Source organism: Hyperoodon ampullatus (assembly GCF_949752795.1).
Source record: "Hyperoodon ampullatus genome assembly, chromosome: 19".
Taxonomy (NCBI): domain Eukaryota; kingdom Metazoa; phylum Chordata; class Mammalia; order Artiodactyla; family Ziphiidae; genus Hyperoodon; species Hyperoodon ampullatus.
The window spans coordinates 40,129,232-40,152,470 of record NC_136932.1 but is presented as its reverse complement, the minus strand read 5'-3'; the positions used below and the strand labels follow the sequence as shown (position 1 = coordinate 40,152,470).

General features: G+C 37.1%; 1 protein-coding gene across 4 annotated transcripts in view; it reads right to left on the bottom strand.

Moving 5' to 3' along the window:
* The window catches only part of RABEP1 (rabaptin, RAB GTPase binding effector protein 1), a gene marked incomplete at both ends in the record, with an annotated part of 104,895 nt that overhangs the window by 15,475 nt on the left and 66,181 nt on the right, over positions 1 to 23,239 (bottom strand). For all 4 annotated transcript variants that reach the window (XM_079725264.1, XM_079725265.1, XM_079725267.1 and 1 more), the window contains 6 exons: positions 4,609 to 4,725; positions 6,343 to 6,447; positions 8,013 to 8,480; positions 13,304 to 13,435; positions 15,468 to 15,646; positions 18,746 to 18,881. In XM_079725264.1, the coding sequence (XP_079581390.1) occupies positions 4,609 to 4,725; positions 6,343 to 6,447; positions 8,013 to 8,480; positions 13,304 to 13,435; positions 15,468 to 15,646; positions 18,746 to 18,881 (1,137 nt within the window). The remainder of the gene's footprint in view (positions 1 to 4,608; positions 4,726 to 6,342; positions 6,448 to 8,012; positions 8,481 to 13,303; positions 13,436 to 15,467; positions 15,647 to 18,745; positions 18,882 to 23,239) is intronic.

Here is a 23,239-nt window from a genome sequence, read left to right as displayed (position 1 = left end):
TAGTACAACTAGTTGCTAGCCTCTCATAAGAAAAATGGCTTTATTTCAACAATTTTCACATATAATGTCTAGTACCTCAAGTTAAGAATGCACAAGGAAAGACTATGACAGGGACTTCCCTGGTGGTGCAGTGTTTAAGAATCCGCCTGCCAATGCAGGGGACACAGGTTTGAACCCTGGTCCAGGAAGATCCCACATGCCACTAAGCAACTAAGCCCGTGTGCCACAATTACTGAGCGTGTGCTCTAGAGCCTGCAAGCCACGACTACTGAAGCCCATGCTCCGCAACAAGAAGCCACCGCAATGAGAAGCCTGCGCACCACAACGAAGAGTAGCCCCCACCTACCGCAACTAGAGAAAGCCCGCGCCCAGCAATGAAGACCCAACACAGCCAAAAATTAATTAAAAATAAATAAAAGACTATGATAAAAAGCAAAAGGAAATGATAAAAAACAAAACAGATAACAAAAACAGATCTACAATGAATCCAGATATGTTATTAGAAACAGACTTTAAAATAACTGTGTTTGATCTGTTCAGAAATTTAGAACCACCAGAGAAATGGAAACGATGAAAAATAACCAAATGGAAATAAACTAAAAAAATCAATTATCCAAATTAAAAATACAATGGATGAGTTTAACAGATTAGACCTATTTGAAGAGAAAATCAGTGATATGAAGATAACAAAGACAAAAATCATGGGAAATACAGAAGAGAGATTAAAGAAGCCATGTAGATGCAATGCGAACATCTAACATATACAAATATTTGAAGAAGTAACAGCCAATGGAAATAGCTGGCAGAGCTAAAAATATACCTGTGCAAAAACTCAAAAATTCCGTAATTTCACTACTATGTATACTCGAGAGAAATAAGTCCACATATCCACTAAAAGACATGTACAAGAATGTTAAAAAATGTATTCATTCACAATAGCCAAAACCCAGAAACAATCCAAATATCTCTCAACTGTAGAATGGATAAATGAATCATGGTATACTCATGTTATAGAATATACATAGCATTAAAATCTAACTACTGAGACACAGAATATGGATAAGTCTCACAGACATAATGACCCAACAGACCAGATGCAAAAGGCTACATACTATATGATTCCATTTATATGAAGTCCAACAACAAGCAATTCTAAAACATAGTGTTAAAAGTTAGAATACTGGGGCCTCCCTGGTGGCGCAGTGGTTGAGAGTCCGCCTGCCGATGCAGGGGATACGGGTTCGTGCCCCGGTCTGGGAGGATCCCATATGCCGCGGAGCGGCTGGGCCCGTGAGCCATGGCTGCTGAGCCTGCGCATCCGGAGCCTGTGCTCCGCAACGGGAGAGGCCACAGCAGTGAGAGGCCCGCATACCACAAAAAAAAAAAAAAAAAAAAAAAAAAAAAAAAAAAGTTAGAATACTGGCTACCTCTAAGAATAGGCAGGTGGGGTATTTACTTATTAGTAAAGAACATGAGTGTATTAGAAATGTTCAGTATCTTGAGGCAGATGATGATTTATTACCCTAGTAAAATTTTTCACACGTTAAAATTCACCAAATTGTACACTTGAGATTTATGCACTTTATGTTTATCTCAATAAAAACAAATTTTTAAAGAGACATATGGCTGAGAATATTCCAATCACGATGTAAGACATTAACTCAGAGATCCAAGAAACCCTGTGAACTCCAAACAGCAGAAATATGAAGAAAGACACACCTAGGTATATAGCACAGTAAAACTGTTAATAACAAAAGCCAAAACGAACATCTTTACAACAGCCACGGAAAAAATAACATTTCACCTTCAAAGGAACAACAATAAGACACACAGCTGACTTCTCATCAGAAACATGGAAGCCAGAAGCAATGGAATAAGAACTTCAAAGTGCTGAAAGAAAATATCATAAATACTCAGAATTCTATATCTGACTACAGAGTATCCTTCTTGAATAAAGGTGGAAAGAAAAAGATATGTCTAATAAACAAAAATATGAGAGAATGGAGACTTCTGGCACTGTTCAAGATGGACTAAGCCCACCAAGGCCATTCTCTCCCCTTATTAAAACTAAAAACTCTGGAAAAAAATACAAAAAGCAACTACCTGAGAACTCTAAAAAATAAGCAAAAGCAGACAGTTTAGGGAGGAAAATCAAAATGGGAAGAAACAATTCATACTGCAGTTTACTGCTTATTTGGGTTTTTTTTCCTATTTTCTGCCAGTATGAATCTGAGAGCTGCCCCAGTTGTGAAGCCACAACAGGTGCAGCAGCACAGGACAAACAACTGTTTTTCTGATCACAGGGCCAGGGCAGGGTCCCCATGAGCTGATGAGTAGAGTAGTACTGAGAGAAGAGAGCTAGAAAAAGGATCCCCTAATTCTGTGCATGAACCAGCACAAGTCTCACACTGACCCCTGAGCTATATACATACATGGACACATCCAAAGGAGCACTGCAAAGGCTTTTAAAAATGAACTGACATTAGAACTACCTACTACAGAAGGCAAGACAGAACTTATGAACAAACCTAATCAGGTTAACAGAACTGAGAGTCTCACAATAAAATATTCATAATCTCCAAGATCAATCTAAAAGTCCTTGACATAGAAAGAATCAGGAAAATGTGGCCAATTCTCAAGAGGAAAGAAAATCAACACATGCCAACCCCAGGATGACCTAGGTTGGACTTATCAAAGACTTTAAAGTAGCTATTGTAACTATGCTGCCTAGTGTAAAGGTAAATACTGTTGAAATGAATGAAAACATAGTTCTCAGCAGAGAAAAACTTTTATAGTTTTTAGAAACTATATGTTTCTAAACTGTAAAGTTTCTAACTTTAAAGTTTCTAACTTTATGTTTCATTTAAAGAAACAAATGAAAAATTTACTATAAATTACAGCACAGAATCTGGCACAAAAATAGGCAAATAGACTAATCAAATAAAACAGAGTCCTCAAACTGACCCACACATGTACATTAACTTGATAGTTAACAAAGATGATCTTGCAGAGCAGTGAGAAAAAGATGATCTTTTCACTAAATGGTACAGGAACTGACTCTTCATATGAAAAAATAAAATAAAAATTTACCCATATCTACAGCTTATACATAAAAGTCAGTTCTAGATGGATTTTAGATATAAATGTGAGTGGCTATAAAAAATGAAGCTTCTACAAAATACATGAAAATATCTTCATATAACCCCAGGGTAAGAAAATATTCTTTTAAAAACCAGGATAAAAATCACTCATCATAAAGAAAAGATCAATAAATTTGACTACATTAAAATTAAGAACTTCTGTTCATAAAAAGACACAATTAAAATAATGAATCTAAGGTACTGAGTAGAAGACATTTGGGACACATCACCAAAAGGCTCTAATAAGATTATATAAAGAACTCCTATCAGAAAAATAAGTGGAAAAAAAAAGAGACAACCCAATAAAAAATCAAGCATAAGACTTGAGAAGTAATTTCAAACACACACACACATACACACACACACACATACACCCACACACAATGATATCCCAAAGGCTAACAGACATGAAAAATGCTAAATAACCTCAATGGTCGTAAGAGAAATGCAAACTAAGCCACCATGAAATACCATTACACACCCACCAAAATGGCTATAATTAAAATAACACAAAATGAAGTCTGTCGAGACTGCGGACCCACAGGAATTCTTCTCATACATTGCTGGGGAGAGTATAAATTCACATAACCACTTTCTGGCACTATTATCTCCAAAAGTTGACATACATTTTGAACATTTTGACCCAGGCATTCCACTCTTAAGCACATACCCAGCAGCAACATGTGCAACAAGCCCTATACAGAAATTTCAAAGTAGAATTATTCATAATATCCCACAACTGGAAACAACCCAAATGCTCATAACATTAAGATGGATAAATTATAATATATCCATACAATGGTACAAATATACAGCAATGAAAATAACAACTACCACACACATTTGTGAGTAGGAACCTCACAATGTTGAATGGAGGAAGACAAACACAATGAATGATTGTGTCATTCATTGAATACGGACTATATGATTCATTTGTTAAAATAAGAAAGCAGACAAAGCTAATCTAATGATGTTAGACGTTAGGACTGTAGTTACCTCTAGGGAGGAAGTAGTAAGTGGAGGGGGAAAGTGAGGGCTTCTGGGGTACTAGCTAATTTTCTATTACTCGATCTTGGTGGTTACACAGATGTTAGTTCAGATATGTTTGGTATATCTGTATACGGTCACATTTTTTCCTATGCATGGTATTTTTCAAAATGTCAAAAAGATAACTAGCATCTTTCTTGTCAGCAGGTTTCTTGAGCAGCAGAAAAACCTAATAAAAAATCAAAGGGGAAAAGAGAACCAGAGCCTCCTGATATTTACTAACCAGTTATTTCTAAAGTTATTTCCCTTAAATCTGTAAAACAGACACCAGAGAAAGATGAGTTTGAGATATTCTTATCTGAGGGAAAACAGAACTGCCAGATCTTCAGGGCAAGAAAGAAACCTTACTAGGTTTTCAGAACACTTTTATTTAAACAACGCAGTCAGCTCCCAGGGGCCACATTCCAAAGCCCTCACTTGCCTGGTGACTTGAATCTTCAGTGCTCTGCTTTGTGAAGTCTTCCAGCTCCTGTTTATCTCTCATTGTCTTCTCTAACTGATCATTTGCTTGCCTTAGCATCACCTGTAGCTTTTTCACCTATGCAATTTTAAACGACAATTAGAAGGAAGTACCAGAATTTTCATAAACTTAAAAAAAAAATCCCTACCTCCAGAAATTTTTTTTAAACCTAATCTTTTTTCCTGAGAAACAAATTTGTCAATTTGGGAAAAAATTGAGATGAATTACCTCATTTGACAACTATACTGTGCTTTACAGTTAACAAAACATTTTTCATATCCATTATCTCATTTGAAAATATCTGCTTTTCCTCCTGGGTCTTCTAGGCTAGGGCACTGGCCTCCCTGACTCTATCTTCTGCTGCCAATCTACAATCCACTCTAACACAATAAATATTTCTAAAATGAAAGTCAAATCGTATTATTTCCCTACTTAAAATCCTTAAATGCCTCCCAAAGTCTTCAGGGTAAAATTTAAATCCCTTCAGTCATCACACCCCTCCCTCAATTATCTCATCATGGCCTTCCCTTTGTAGCTTCCTCTCCCACTATCTTCCCCCCACTCTCTCTCCACTCTCTCTTTCTCTCTCTCTCACACACACACCCCCTTATGCCCAGCCACATAAACTATTCATACTTCCTAGAACATACAACTTTCCTTCATAACTGTTCCTTTGTACACATTTCCTCTCCTTGAACACCCTTTCTCCACTTCTTTTCCTAATTAATTTTTACTCTAGCTCTAAAACAAACTTAGCTGAACTGTTATCTTCCCTAATTAACAGCCCATAGTTAACTTAGATGCCTCTGCTCATCCTCTAGTTCTACTTGTACATGTACAGGAACAAACCATATTGAACTGATGGCTTGGATTGCAACACTGAAAGCTCCCTATGGGCAGTACGGTGTTCTCTCTGTATCTGAATACTCAGAACCCAGCGAAGTGCCTGCACAGATGAAGCAAGAGTAAAATGTCTATTGACACGACTGTGGAATCCAAGATACCCCCCATTCCTATACCACACTACCAGAGGCCAACTATTGATATAGTAGCTTCACAAATAGCTTTAGAAACTTACCTCTAAGCCATCTAAAAAAAAAAAAAGCATATATGGAGAAAATTAATGCCAAAGGCATTTGAAAATATTAAACCATCATTCTAACCTGCTTAAGCTTATTTTGAAGACTAGGGTAACACTCTCCATAATAACCAAAGAACAATTTGGAAATATAAGAAAAAAGTTATTTTTTCCTTACATATACTTTCACAAGTTTACTCTCATGAAGTTCTACATCATTTCCTAAATGTTATCAGGGAACCCATTATTAGGCACTGTATTTGGAAAGGTACTTGTCAGTTTCAGCATACCTAATCTACCAAATCTTAATTTCTGTGACCCTGCAAACTGAACTTACTTCAACAAATTTATGACAAGAATCAGGCAATAAGCAATGAAGAGTACAAATACTGATTAATGTAATATCCAATTAAGTTTTATCCAATTAGAAGCAACAGTCAACCCAACCCCTTATCTCCCTAAATCTCTGTATCATAAAGCACTTTCGGTGTGCATGCATTCCTGACAATAACACTTATAGGCCTTGGGCAGAAGGAACAGGTTGGGAGAGGAGATATGCCAGCTGAGCTGACCTGTGTGGTATTGGGCAAGCTAATGAAACCCCAAAAGAAACTCACCTGGTCTCTTGTTTCAGCCTCTTGAATCTGAATTCCTTGTAACTGTTTTTCATAATTGGAACACATATCACAACGTCTACCAAGTTTATTTCCAGCATTATGTACCTGAAGGGCACCAAAATTACCTCTTACCAGGCAGAACTAAACAAGTCTACATCACATACTTGAGGAACACGTGCAGTCTTACCTATGTTACTCGAAGTAGAAAATGGAGTAAACAATTTATTCAGGGACTTATGGCAAGAAGTTACAATAGAGAGCTGGATTCTAAAAAAATCTAAGTCCAATATAAGTATGACAGGAAAACAAGGGACACAACTTTGTCATCAAGAGACTAAGGGCCACAAAACACCACATTTGAGGGAAACACAAGGAAAGCAAAAGGTACTATATACCGTGGCACTCACAATTTAAATCAATACTACCCAACAAGGGAGGGGATGGGGAAGAGTGGAGCGCAAATTAACCATTTCACCAGCTCCAAGCACAAAGGAGGTATGAAACAATTAAATAGCACCTTCTCAAACGTTTTGCATGAGACCAAGGAGAACAGTTTCTTTCAGGCTTAATAAGCTGTTCCACTTGCTAATCAACAGCTTCTTTAAAGAGAAGTAGCCCTGAGTAAAAGAAAGCACTGGAAGTCATAAAACCTGTATCCTGGGGCTTCCCTGGTGGCACAGTGGTTGAGAATCTGCCTGCTATTGCAGGAGACACAGGTTCAAGCCCTGGTCTGGGAGGATCCCACATGCCACGGAGCAACTAGGCCCGTGAGCCACAACTACTAAGCCTGTGCATCTGGAGCCTGTGCTCCGCAACGAGAGGCCGTGATAGTGAGAGGCCCGCGCACCGCGATGAAGAGTGGCCCCTGCTTGCCACAACTAGAGAAAGCCCTCGCACAGAAATGAAGACCCAACACAGCAAAAATAAATTAATTAATTTAAAAAACCTGTATCCTAACCCAGGTTTTGCTACTAAGTCGAAGGGGAAACTTGAGCAACTCATTTGACCTTTCTGAGCCAGTTTCCTCATCTATAAGTTGGAGAAAATCATGCCCTGATTGTCTCATTATTATCAAGAAGCTCAAAGAGAAGAGGTATGTGAAAAGGCTTTGTAATCTGTAAAGCACTATGCAAATACATATTTAAGTTTTTATCTCCTAATCTTACTTCTGAGTTTGCAAATATTATTAGGAGGAAAATTAACCTCATTAAATGTTGCCTTCTCTTCTCTCACATATTTTCCACCCCCTCCTTAAACTCACTCTAAGCATCAACTGCTGAAAAGCATTTGTACTTTAGACCTCAAGGAAAGATGAAAGAATATGCATCTTGGAATACACTGAGATTATAGAAAACTGCAAGGAAACCAAATTTGGGCTACACAAAGGTAGCTATGCTATTCAAGCAGATCGCTCCAACTTAAGAAATGTGACTTCAGGTGGAGAAGTTCACACTTAACACAATCAGCTAGTCAGTTCCCTTCTCTGTCATAATCACCAGGAACAGCCAAAGCAGACAATGACAAGGGTCGGACAATATGGGTTAACACCCATTTGCTGGCAACAAGTGCGAGCATTGACTCCAGGGACCATCTCTTGAATGAACAATAAATCCAGAGCTACCCAGTATCCCTCAAAGTGAGCAAGAGGAGAAGCCAGGAAGATAACTCACCTCTTTCTGCAGGAGATTCCATTCTGTCTCACTGACTAAGCGGTAACCACTGGGAGACACATAAGCACTTTCCATACCCTGTGTGACACTAGACAGGAGGGATGCCGTTTCTTCTTGTTCTGGTGTCATTGCCTTGATTGCTCTTTCCTGATCTTTGGTTAACATAAACCCACTTGGCATTTGCAGTGACCCAAGGGAGGCAGTATCAAAGTTCTCAGTCACCGAATCTGCTCCTACCAACGGTCCAAAATCTGATTCGTCCAGGTTCCCAGCAGATTTTGCTTTGTAGTTATAGCCTAAAGCTTTGGATTGCAGTGAGCCTGAGGTTCCCAAGCTGTCTGTAGACTGTGCTCTCCTGAGTCCATCTTTAAACATGTCATTGTCTGATTTACTGAATGGATCCCCGGATGGCAAGAGTAAGTCTGCATCTAAGGAATGGACTGAACCGTGGGTGCTATCTAAATGCTCCTGAAATGTGAAAATACATTGCCAGTTAGACAATTCCTGATATTTTCAAAGAGAAAAACTATCACATTTTATAAAGTATTTTGCCACAGGTTACACATGACAATCTTTAGTGTGCTGCCTTCATATATTCATTGAACAAACATTTATTGAGTGTCTTCTATATCCTGGGCACTAAACCAAGCACTCAGGATACAAATGTGAACAATCTCTGACTTCAAAATGCTTAGTTTCATGAAAAAAATAAACAAGTGAACCAAGTAAACAGGCTATTAGAATATCATATTCAATAAAATGACAGGCTACAGCTATGTACTGAATGCTCTGGGAGCTCAAGGAGAGGAATTCAGCCCAGACATAAGAATCAGGGAAGTCTCCTGAAATTCAGTATTGGGTATATGGAACATGAGGTGCCTGCTGTATATCCAAGTAGAGATGTCCACCCAATAGAGGGACAAAGAAGTCTTTAGATAGAGACTTGGGAGTAACCACTACACAGTAATAATTAAAGCCACGGCAGCAAATCAGAACACTTAGGATGAGTCTGTAGGATATGAAGAAAGCTAAGGGCAAGGCCCTGAGAAAAAACAATTTTGTCCATTTTGGGGATGGACACAGGAAGGAGTACCCAGAATAGAAGGGAAATGAGGATAATGTTGTACGCTAGAAACTAAGTTTCAAGCAAGGTGTAGTCAACATGTTAAATAAGGCTGCATCAAGTGAAAGAAGCCAGACGCAAAAGGTCACACACACTGTACGATTCCACCTCTATGAAATATCCAGAATAGGTAAATCCACAGGGACCAAAAACAAATTAGTGGTTGCCAGAGATTAAAGGGAAAGGAGAGTAGGGAGTGACTCCTTAGTGATATAAGGGGTCTCTTTTGGGGGCAATGACAATCTTCTGAAACTAGACAGGTAATGGTTGCACAACACTGTAAATGTACTAAAGGCCAATGAATTGCACATTTTAAATGGTTAATTTTTTATGTGGATTCCATTTCAATTTTTTTTTTAATGTGGTGCAGCACACTCCCAAAGTCAAAAAAGCACACCAGTATCATTCTAGCACAGTCTGTAGGAAAATCAGAAAGCAAGGAAAATGTAGCAAGTTTTTCTTGAAACTAAATTTATTCAATTTAAAGAATCGGCTTTTATTTTAAGATACTATCCTTTCTACTTTTTGTTGTTAAATGCCCCTCCTTTTATGAACTGGAAAAGATTAAAAATACAGATTTTTTTTCAATGTTTTTAAAATATCCTTACTTGGTATAATAAAAAATTGACAACTTTTATGTTAATTCCTCCATTTATTTCTTTTTAAAGGTTTTTTTTTAAGGTTTTTTAATCTGTGAAATTCCGATGGCTGAGGAACACAAATCTAGTATATACTGAGTTAGCTATGGCAAAGGTCCCAAATAAGTACCCTAATAAAAATTGGAGTGAGAGCATTCTGTTAGCTTATAAAGGAACACGACATCTAATGCTATCATATATTAACACAATGCTACTGTGACACCAAAGAAGGAAGGGGATAGGGGCAAGAAAGTTGTGAGGGCCATTTAAAAAACACCAGACTACCATGCTGATAACAATACTTATAAGGAACATATACTTGTAGGGGTCTGTGAACTGTTACACTGTTTCTGAAAGATGATTCAACAATATGTTTGTTTATGCTCTTAAACTCAGCAGTTCTCTTCCCAAGAACTTATATTAACGGAGTAATCAGATAAGTCCATGACTTTTATACAAAGAAGAATTATATATAATAGCATTATGGCATTACTCATAATAATGAAAATTTTTTTACTAGTGAAAAATGAAACAACTGACTATCTGTTAGTGTGTTAATCATGCTTATTTTCTATGTTTTATGATGTTTTTGACCTTTTGAAGGCCTTGCTGGCTGAGGAGAGACTGCCTCTTCCAAACTAGCTAATTCCTAGAAATAATAAACAACTTGCCTATGAATATGTCTTTCACATCTAAATCAACCAACCTCAAGTCAATACTCCCAACCAACTCCTTTATCTAGCTCTTACACACCAAGCCAGTATTTCCCCTGTTCTAAATCAACCCAGGGCCAGGTACCAGAAAACTGAAGATAGACTCTATGCCCCAAAGCCCACTGGATTTATTCAAACTAGCCAGTCCTATGCTATTTACCCTGCCCTGCCTTTCCCTCAAAAATCCCAATAATGGCTGTGGTCCATGCTTTCCCCTTGCTCCTGCTTTTGCTTCATGACCAACTCTGGTGCTTCTCCATGTGACTCTGCACAGTGTACCATGACTCTCATTTCTAGAGGGACTGTAACATTAAACTTTTTGTCCAATGGCATTAACCTCTCTATGTCATCACTCGGTCACCTTTAATTTATAATTAAAACCTGGGCACATCAATTTGTAGGAGATGAAGGAATTATGGTACATTTACATGCTGAAATACTGTTAGTCATTAAATATCATTGTGGGGGAGAACACTGATGTGCCAAAACCTTTAAAGACAGATTTAAGTGGGGGAAAAAAATGTACATAAAACATCATGCACAGTTACAATCTGTATTATGTTTAAAAAGTACAAATAGAAACACACATATGTTACCTTTGGAAATGGAAAAAGAGGGAAAGGAGAGGTACATACCAAAATGTTAGTGGTGGTATCTCTGGCTAGTAGAATTATCAGTTATTTTTATTTTGTATGACTTTCTGTACTTTCCAAATTTTCCATAATGAACACATATTACTTTTGTGGTGAGAAAAGCATATTCTAAGCATTTAGGTTAAAGAAAATATAGGGTCCTACAAATTTTAAGTGGCTTTAGCAATATATCTAAGTCTCCAAAGCATTCCATATTAACTTTAAATCAACAGGCTAAAGTAAACTGTCACTGCCTCTCAATATAAAACAAGTACATTCAACATTCAAACTGCAAAACATCAGATCTGAAAGGCTATATTTCAATGTCAGAAAATGTTATGCACAATATACAGTATAAATCTGTTAAGACACTATTAAAAAATTTTAAGTGCTTCACTGTAAATCACAACAAATTTCCTTTTCCTGTTTTCCTGCTAGAATATTTTTTTTTAAAGTATGAAACTTTGCCAAACATTCCTGGACACAGGACTGCATGATGCAGAAACCACATAATATTTGGCAGTACGCAAAAATTGAGACATTCTCTTGGAAGTCTATTTTAAAAAAAAGACAAAACAGAAGCAGGGCAAGGTTCTCAGTGTATGAGCCAAGAGAGAGAATGTACAAAAACAATTACATCATACTTTTCAGTGTCCACTAGGATTTTTTAAAGCATTTTTTCAATGTCAAATAATCCATAAACATGGAAATATGAGCCACCAGCAAGTAGATTTTACATGGCTCAGAGTAAATCTGCAAACTAAACAGAAACATAATACCTTTGAAAGTGAGAAAAGACCCTTATCCAATTTACCTGAAACTGGTTCACCAGGCAGGGAAAGGAGGTAGGGGTGGGGGAGTAAGTATGAATCTCTAAACAGCAGGGACAGTATAAATGCATATGAGCATGGACAGCTAGTAGAAACGTCTGGCTGTGAAGTGGAGAGTATGCTAAGGCTGGAAGGGTCAATTCAACTCCAAAGGCCCTAGTATGGCAAACTGGGGACCTTAGTTTTTACCCTAAAGTCAATTAACAGAAGCATTTCCTTCCCTAAAGAAGAGATATCAGGGCTTCCCTTGTGGCACAGTGGTTGAGAGTCCACCTGCCGATGCAGGGGACGCGGGTTCATGGCCCGGTCCCGGAGGATCCTGCATGCCGCGGAGCGGCTGGGCCTGTGGGCCATGGCCGCTGGGCCTGTGCGTCCGGAGCCTGTGCTCCGCAACAGGAGAGGCCACAGCAGTGAGAGGCCCGCGTACCGCAAAAAAAAAAAAAAAAAAAAAAAAAGAGATATCAGCTTGAGTCTTGAAGGATGAATAGAAGAATTCCAGAACTCAGAAAGGCAGAGGGAGGTAAGCATTCCGGGTAAAGGAACCAATGTGCAAGGCAGAGAGTATAGCACAACAAGATGAGCAATGTGGCTAAAACAGAATGCATATTATGAAGGGTCTTGACTGTCTGAGTGAGGAAGTTGCACTTAATTATGTAGGTAATGGGAGTGAGTGGTGTTTCTGACTAGGGGAGTAGCCTGGCTATAGCTACTCTTAAAATAAGTCTGACAGTAATGCTGAGGGTACAGTAGAATGGGACAGGCTGAAGACAGGAAATGTAATGAGGAGGCCCTTGCCACATGTGGGTGAGAGGCGATGAGGCCATAGGAACACCGCTTTCCACTTTCCACCTCCACGTCTCTCTACTCTGCCCATTCCCAATACCTGAAATGCTCTACCCTACTCCATCACAATCTGCCAGACCCCACACACTCTTCTCAGGGCTTAAGATCTAATACTTGATAATACTCAAATACAGGCCATAGAGAATTAAGTGTTTCAATACTTTAGATAAAATCTCTTTTAAACAAAAGCTCAAGGTATTAGAAACATTTATTCATATCAAAAAAGATTTTGCAGATATTATTTAAATTTTCTTCTAATGTTTTAATTTTGGAACCGCAAGAAAAAAGAACATCTAATTGTTTCACAGACCATGAGAGAAACTGCGTGTTTCAAACTGTACTACCTATAATACTGTAAAAATAGTTGAAAATAAAGTATTATCACTTTAGCTAATTTTCAGCTAGTAGCTACTACCCACTTCCCATATGAACAATGTAACTAACTGATATATGAGAAGCTAAAAATGGTTAACACTGTGTATACGATGATTTTAATTATAGATTCATTATACCTCCTCATTTGATAACTGGGCTGAAGATTCTTCATGGGTTAAAGCACACACTACTGGCATTTTTACTTCTTCCTCAACATTTGTTTTTTTATGATCCTTTCTCTTACTAAGTCTTTGTTGTTCATCTTCCTCCTAAAAGTTAGGAAGAAAAAATACATATTACCCAGGTAGTCTATACTTAATGATTCCCACAGTTCTTTAACCACTCAAAACAAATATAAAAGTATACTACATGAAAGGCAAAACAAAAGAGAGCAAATCACCCACCTCTTCTTCAAGTGATTTGAGAAAGAAAATTTACATAGAATGTTCCTTCGGCTTATTATGGAAAACAAATAGGAAAAAGTTATGGCATTACACATCCATATGAAACATGTATAAATTTATATGAAATACAAATGAATGACTTAAGCTGATATAATAATTCACTCAACAAAGATCAAAGATACCTTCAATGCCCCCCGCAAAACACTCTAGTGGGGAGGGACAAATACACGATTACATCACTATATAAGTATGTACAAGGTTCTATAGGAGAGAAAACAAAGATTTCATCTGAGGGAGCTAGAAAGGGGGGCCCAAAGAAGGTAACACTTGAGCTGGATCTTGAAGAATCAGTAAGATGAGTTTGCCAATTGTGTGAGAGGAGACAAGCAAGGGTTCCAGGGAGAAAAGAAGTATGTAGAAGGGAGAGGGGCACAGAAGAGCAGGCAGGTGGGGAAGACGGAATAATCTCATGTGACTAAAAAGAGGGCAGGCACATGAGTAGTGAGGTACGGAGAAGGGGGTGGTGATTAAGTGCTTAGACTCTGGAATCAGAGATTGGTCAACCTTCAGATATGCCATTAGTCCCTATCTCATATGGGAACTTTTGTTGTGTGTTTTTCTGTTTTGAGAATCACATGAGATAAAGCTTTACATATAAAGCCTTAGCACAATGCTGGCGCATAGGCCTTAAATGACCAGTTCTGGAATTTAGACTATTCTAACGGGAAGCAGGAAAAGCATGATTGTATCTGTACTTTAGAATCTAAATCCTCAAGTTGACTGTGTCTACACACAAGATGAATGAATCAATTAAGAGAAAAGAAATTTAAAAAGGAAAAAACTTCTGAAAAACAAAATCTAACCTAAGCTACACAAGATAATTTAAAATATTTCTTACAGTACCTACAAAAGCTTCTACACAGCTATCCTAGGGAAATATTTGCACACATACACAACATAGTATAGGATATTAGCTGCAAAACTATTTGAAATGACAAAAAAAAAAAAAAGAAGAAAGGAAGAAACCATCTAGATGCCCACTACAAAGAGAAGGATTAAATCAAAAATAGTACATCCATGTTACCAGCTAACAAGAATGAGATAGATCTCTAAAGTGAAAATATATCCAAGATGATGCTTATGAGAAAAATAAGCTACAGAATAAATACTTATACTATGATTTCAGTTGTATGGGGAAAAAAAAAAAGAAACCTGAATATACACTTATAAACACATAGAAGTGGTGTGGAATACTACCTTCCAAACTGATTATTCCTGATTACTTCTGATTACAAAAGTGGTTATTTCTGCGGAGGGAAGTATGTGAGATGTCAAGGGAGATTTTCACTTTATCACTTTATTTTTTCACTTTGTATTTAAAACAAAATATTTTAACATGAAAATGTATTTATGTATTACTCATATAATTTAAATAATTGTTTTTTAAGATACGGACTAAACAGGATCCTGGGTATGCAGCCCTCTAGACACCTGCCTTTTCATATCACCCAGCCTCTCCATCACCACCCATCACTGTCTAATAAGGCTTTTAGAGCAATGTCACAAAAGACATGGCCTGGATTAAACAATTCAGGAGCCCTAGGAGAACTGGACAGAGCTGCAGAGAAAGATTTTCTCAGAAGTATGCACTACTGCATCCTGCAGACTGAAGGGGATCATTTCTAAATCAGTTCTTCCCCTTCCCCCCAGACAAGGCCATTTCTAAAGTTGAAAAACAAAATCCCTCAAATGCAGCTATTATGTTTTTTGAAATGGCATACATCAACTTTGTTTCAGGCTTAAGTCAATCTATAATATACATAAAGAAATATGATCATGTGTCAGGGTGGAGTGGTTTATTAACAAGGCAAACAAGTCCTACAAAACTGGTATTCACCTGATCTTTCTTCTTCAATTCTTCAACTTGTCGGAGCTGTTCTGAAGTTAGCACAATTTCCATTCGCTGCATGTCCCTCATCAGCAAACGCTGAGATTCCAGGAACTGGTCATTGGCCTTCTGCCACGTGTGTTTCAACTGGTTGTGCTGTTGTCGCTCTTGCTCCAAGAGATGGCATACTGTTTAGGAATCCCCCAATCAAAAACACTGAATTTTAATGGTAGGCAATTTCTTTAACATAGCACTAACTAGACTAGACCTGGCCAAAGGTCCATCCGGTCTGGGATTCTGCCTCTGACAAGAACCCAGGGGCAACCTGCCATAGGACAAGGCAGCTGTCCCCACACCACCTGTCTAAGCAGAGTCTCCCAAAGTGTGTTCCTAGGAAGAGCAACATGTGAAAAAAAGATTTCTGTGCTCAGTGAGTTTCAGAAACCTTGGGTTAAAAACTTTTTTTTAAAGATTTCTTTACTGCAGGACTTTGAACTCAGGGTCTTAAGTATGATATATAATACATATCTTGTAAGGTGTATATATAATACAAAACCTTTTGTATATGTAATACAAAACTTGTAAGGTGATATATAATACAGTACCTCCCAAATTGATTTGACCAAAAAATCCTTTCCACAGTGCCACTGATGTAACAAATGTTCTAGGGAATACAATTTGGGAAACATTGCTCTAAAGGGAAAACACATAGTAACCACTCCTAATTGTCTTTAATACATTTTGAATAAATCTTGTTATCCAGGAATCCTTCTTGAGTCCATTTAGTTTTGACCTCTCAGGATAAGTCAAAGAATCTTTGTAAATGCTTGTGTTATTGATATTCATCAGCTCAGCCATGTTCTTTGGGAAAAAAAGAATAGATGGTATCATCTATCAGCCCATCTACCCAGTTACCCAAGCCAGAAACCTGAGAGACAACTCATACTTCTGACTTTTCCTCACCCAACACATTCAACTGTGACAGAGGCCTACTAATGCTACTTCCTGTGTGATATGACACTCCATCTTCTGCCTTCTGCCTTAGATTTAGGACTCAGACAACTACGACAGGAGTCTCTTCATAACCCTTCCTGCCATTTGTCTGGCCCTCTGTATTCTGTCCTCCACACTGCTGTAAAACTGAACTCTCTAGAAGGTAAAACATTACCACTCTCAAGCTTAAAACCCTTCAGAGAAGCCAGACACAAAAGGCCACATACTGTATAATCCCATTTATACAGAAGTCCAGAATAGGCAAATCTATAGAGACAGAAAGTAGATTAGTGGTAGCCAGGGGCTGGGGGGAAGAAGATAATAGGAAATGACTGGTAATGGGTACAAAATTTCTTTTTGGAGTAATGAAAATGTTCTGGAGGTAGATAGTGGTGATGGTGTACGACTTTGTGAATATATTAAACATCATTGAACAGGTACCTTATCTCGGTAAAGCTGTTATTTAGGGAAAAAAAAATTTCTAAATCCTTCAGAGCCTCCTTATTACCAATACGATAAAATCCAGAATCCTTAGCATAAGGTCTCCAGGATCTGGCCCATGTCTACCTCTCCTGTCTCACATTTTGCCCCACTGCCTCTTGCATTTTAATCTTGCTGAACTATATTTCTTACAGTTTCGTTACCTTGTTGCACCACATGCAAATGGCCTTGAATGCCATGCTCCTCTCGACCTGACAAACACCTAGCTATCTTTCAAAATTCCATTTAACAACCTCTTTTAAGAAGCCTATTCATGGCACTGTTGCCTCCTAACACACTTCCTAACACATATGATATGCAACTGCACTGCACTTGGTTGCATATCTAATTTCCCCAATTTAGGCTCTAATTTACACTGCTGCTCAATTTTTAACTATCTTCTTTTCACGTAAATACTACTTTTTTGGTGTGAATGTTTCAGTAGACATTACTCTACCCACCCTTACTCATTTTAATGAAACTTCTCAGATACTTCTCCAGGTATATTAGGAAGGTCTGGTAGTCTTGCACTATTTCTGGAAGGGTTGGGACACGCAGGTTAAACAGAAAGTCCTTTTTCTTCTGGACACCCTTTCAGAGTTTGAGTGTCGTTTTGACTGCAACAGCACTTTTGAAAAGCATTTCCTGAGAGCCAAAGACTCAAACACTGGATTACTTTAATAACATTTAATAAAATAATTCTGTAGGCTTATATAATTTCAACTTCCCACTATTTGGGATAAAAACCTAACTCCTATGCAAACCTGAATTATTTTTGGAAGAGCTATATTTTCCATGACCACAGTCCTAAATTTTCATATTAAAACATGTTACTAGTATAACCTGCAATGAATAGAAGATTTCAAGAGGTCCATGCATTTCGATGAGGTAAAAATTTAGATCTTTATTTTCACTAACCTCTAACTGAAATTTATCATTTCCTTCAATTATAAAATATAGACAACAAACCACAGTAAGTATAACAATACCCATGACTTGGTCACTAACAGGAGTCATAGATACTTTTGTATCTCAGTACAGTTGTTGCAGATATCTTAATATATTATTTATGCTCATCATACTTCAAAATTACAGTAGTTATTAGACCTGGTACTAGACCTTGTTATTTAATGCATTAATAAAATAGCACATTTATTACTATAAGTTTGCAGTTATTTATATTTTGATAACTGCTTTATAATATAATTGATTTCTTTTATAATTCTATGTATTTTATGTATTAAAAACATTATTCTGAGAGGGCTTCACAAGACTGCCAAAGGAGTCTGTGACACAAAAAGGTTACAAATCTCAGGTATACAAGATTCACTAAAAGAGTTAAAGACAAACATATATTTTAATGGGAAAGGATGAGTCTATTTCCCCTATCCTGAGAAAACAGAGTCAATTTCTGCATCACTCTGCTACCAGACTACCAAAATCAAAATTATCTCTTATAAATAGGGGTGCTTCTTAAGAACACTAGAATATACCATCTGCCCTCTCTGTCCCATTTTCACTTTCGCTAATTCACCTCCACCAAAATAGGTCTGGAGCAAAAGCAGTTTAAGCAGCAACTTCCTATTATCTTTCTGCCCAGAGTTTGTGCCCTATGAATTCTTACTGGGGTCCTGGAGGAAACAGAAACCATTAACAATCCAAATATCTTTTCAAACCAACTGCAAAGCTTAAACTGAATCACTAACATGTTGGATTGGCATTTTGGAATTTGTTACTGTTATTAATCAATATCACTTTTACTTACATAGTTCTCTTACAGACTGAGATTAAAAATATAAAGAATATATATTTACCTTCATGTAATTCTTTCCGAAGTTTCTCAGCATCTTCCTGTAAAACAGATTTCTGAGTATTCAAAACAGCTACGTACATCTCCAGATCAGTCCTACAAGATTTCTCAGCTTCCAGATAATGATTCAGTTCTTTAACCTGAAAAAGATGCAATTCCATTAAACTAAAATTTCCAACAGTGTCTACCTTATAATGTAAGGTATAAGGGTAAGTTCTGGAGGTGCCTTGAAAAAAGTTTACATTTATATTTATGTAAATTTAAATTTACCCCCAAATTAACATTTATAATTTTTAATTACAAAACAAACATATACTTACTAAAGAAAACTGGGAAAATAACATAATTGACAATAATTAATAGTAAGCATTATCCATAATCATCACCAGAGTAAATATGCAATTGAGATTACACATAACAGTTTTGTACCTTGCTTTTAAAAAGGTGGTTCCAATTTGTATTCCCAGAGCAACATACACATGTGCTCATTTTATCACATACTCAGTGAACCCAGGCTGCTGTTGTTTTTTATTTTTTATTTTTGTTGTTGGGTTTTTTTTGTTTTGTTTTGTTTTTGTTTTCTTGTGGTACACGGGCCTCGCACTGTTGTGGCCTCTCCCGTTGCGGAGCACAGGCTCCGGACATGCAGGCTCAGCGGCCATGGCTCATGGGCCCAGCTGCTCCGCGGCATGTGGGATCTTCCCAGACCGGGGCACGAACCTGTGTCCCCTGCATCGGCAGGCGGACCCTCAACCACTGCGCCACCAGGGAAGCCCCACATCTTTTTTTATTGATGTCTTATTTCTGTTGAACAATTAACTATAATTTTCAAGTATTAACAATATAGTCTAATATCTGAAATAGTTCTAACCAAAATAAAATGCAATCTTGCCCCAGAAAGTGATTAAAGAATCACTTGCTCTACCCTTCCTTACAAATTGCCCATCCTAAATTGTGGCCATTTAAACTAACTTTCAACTTTTTCAAATGATTATATCTAATTTCACTTTCAAGGTTATATTTATGCCTTTCATCTTCCCATTTCTTCAACTTGAAATAGCTGCCAGATCTGTTTTCAGTTATCTTTCCTCCTAGACCATTAATACAGTACATTAGCACTGATCATGGACTAAAATGATTATTTATGCTACCATTTGATGCTTCACTGGAGGCTGTCAGCCAACCAGAAACGTACTGTACACTAACCAAGCATGACCAAGTGCTGACTGTTGTCAGGCACTTTCCCTATCACCTGGAGAGGTGGTAATTCAGTTAATGATAAAGGAAAGTCAATATGTCAGATATAAAATGGTGGTATATAACCACTAACTCTATCAGCTATTACTTCTTAGAATAAATATTTGACTCTATAAATAATGAATTAATTTCTAACATTCGAAAGCTACTGAGCAGAACTCTGGGAAGATGGTGACAGTGAATGTGTGGTACACGGATTTTCCTGAATTCCACACACCCTAACAACAGAACTAATAAGATAACAGAACTCAGAATACATGAACATCTACCAAAAAGAAAAAAAAGCGATAATTAGAGGGTGGGGACAAACCACTGAAAGCTACCTATATGGAATTACATGGTATCAGCGTCTGTGCAGGAGAAAGTAAAGGGAAGCAACAAGGGCCGGAGAACTCCCAAAATACTCAACAGGGATTCCAACTTCACAACAGCAGCTGAAAAGTGGGAAGAGTTTCACACACTCCAATAGTGGATAAACACAACAAATTTATGTTGTAAGACTTACAATCTGGTTAGAATAAAACGGCATTTGATTTTCACTTACATTTCCTTGATTTCTAGTGAGACTGAATATTTTTTCACATTCCTTAACTTCCTCTTCTGTGAAATGCTTGTTCATATTCTTTGCTTGTTTCTCTGTTGGGCCTATTTGTCACTTATGGACATGGCAATTTTTATTAATTTTGGACACTAATTTTTGTCAGGTATAGATAACTTTTAACAGTCTATAATTCTCTTTTCAACTTTTTGTGGTATCTTTTAATAAGGAAGTTTTATATTCTAATGTAGGCAAATTTGTCAATCTCTTCTTTCATAGTATTTTTACCTTATTTAAGAAATGTTTTTGTATCTCACATCACATATTCTTTTTAAACATCTAGAAGTTTTAAAGATTTACGTGTACTCTTAAGATTTTAATTCATTGAAATTTTTGAAAAGTGTGAGGTAGAAAGCTAACCTCACTTTAATCCATATGTATAACTATTTGAAAAACCTATTTTTAAATAATCCATACTTTTCCCACTGACTTGTAATGCCACCTGTCAAATATCAAATTTCCATATATATATGGATATATTTCTGGGCTCTCTATTCTGTTCCACTGGCCCATTCGTTTATCTTTAAACCAGCAACAAACTATCTTAATTACAGTAGCTACAGTAATAGTAAAGCTACTGTAAGTCTTAATACTGGTAGGTAGGGCAAGTCTCCATACCTTGCCTTCTTCAAAACTTTGCTGGGTGTCGGGGCTTCCCTGGTGGTGCAATGGTTAAGAATCTGCCTGCCAATGCAGGGGACATGGGTTTGAGCCCTGGTCCAGGAAAATCCCACATGCCACGGAGCAACTAAGCCCGTGCGCTACAACTACTGAGCCTGCGCTCTAGAGCCCACAAGCCACAACTACTGAAGCCCACGCTCCTAGAGCCTGTGCACCACAACAAGAGAAGCCACCGCAATGAGAAGCCCGTGCACCACAATGAAGAGTAGCCCCCGCTCGCTGCAACTAGAGAAAGCCCGAGCACAGCAATGAAGACCCAACACAGCCAAAAATAAATAAATTTAATTAATAAAAAAAAATTTTTGCTGGGTGTTATTTCTGATTCTTTGCTTGTCCATATGAATTCTAGGATCTACTTATTGAGTTCCTTATTAAACCCTGATGAATTTTGAGGGGAATTTTGAATTTACAGATTAATTTGGGGATATACTGCCTGCTTTACAATACAGTATTTTCTCACTCAGGAGCACACATGTATTCAAATTTTCATTTATAATGTGTTCCATAAAGATCTTACTCATTTTTATTTAGATACATTCTCAGGTAACTAATACAGGTTTTGTTTGTTTGTTTGCTATCGTGAACAGGAATTTTTCCCCATTGCATTTGTAAGTTGGATATTACTGGGGTACATAAACACTACTATTTTTGCATGTTGATCTTGCTAGAAACAACTTTCCTGAACTCTTATTAGGTCTAACTGTATGTCTGAATATTCTCTTGCTTTCCTATACAGAAAATCAGTTTCACCGCTTTCTTTCCAGTTATTATGCCTCATTTCTTCATCTTGGCTTATCTTACCACCTAGGACCACATAAACAATCTGAACAAAATCACTGAGCACGGGTCTCCTCATATGTTCCCATCATTAATGGTAAGGCTGCTAAACATTCATCATTAAGTATGATGTTTGCTGAAGGTTTGACAAATAGCCCTTTAATAAGTTATTGGGTGTTTAAATTTATCAAATGCCTTTCTGAATCTAAGATGCATTTATTACTCTTCTCCTATAATCTTTTTATGTGGTACATAAAAACAATAGGTTTTCTGGTGATATACCATCCTAAATTCCTGGGAATATCCCTTTTTGATCATGATGTCTTTTTTGCTTTTTCCTTTTTTTTTAACTACACAGCGGAAAATTTTTGTTTCTGTATTCCTAAATGAGACAGATCTACAATTTTCTTTTAATACCTTTTTGTGAGTTTGTTTGTAATGAAGTTATGTCTCATAAAATAAGTTGGAGAGCTTTCCCTCTTTTTCTGTTCTCTAACACAGTTTGTAAAATATAAGGATTACCTCTTTCCAAGAGCTTTGGAAAAACTTGTCTGCAAAACTAACTGTGTTTAATGTCTTTTGGAGGATAGGAGACAGGAGAAAAGGAGATTCTGACTATAAATTCACTTTCTTTAATAGTTACTATATCGGCTCTCCTATTTTATCTTGAGACAATATTGGCTAATTATTTCTTTTCAGAAATTTTTTCATCAAACTTACTTCATTTCAAACTTATTGCTGTGACATTGTCCATAGTATTTATTTTTAAGTCTCTACTGATTTGTAGTTATTCCCTCTTTCATTTATAATGGTTTAAGTCTTTTTCTTTTTTCCTAATTAGTCTTATCAGGTTTGCCTATCTTACTACTTTTTCCATTTTTTTCATTAGATTCACAATTTTCCTTTTGCTTTTCTATTTCACTAATTTCTGCTCTTACCTGCATTATTTCCTTCCATTCATACTGTTTGTACTATTGTTCTTTTTTTAGATTCTTGAGTAAAAAATTCAAATCACTCTAAATATTTTACAATTCTTTTTTCCATATGAGTTAAATGTTTTTCATTTTCCAGACATTTCATCTCAGCTATATTTTATTGTAAATAATTTAATAACCTGTGGTCAGAGATTTGGATGTGTATAACATCAAATCTTCAAAATCTGATGACATTTCCTTTGTGACATTA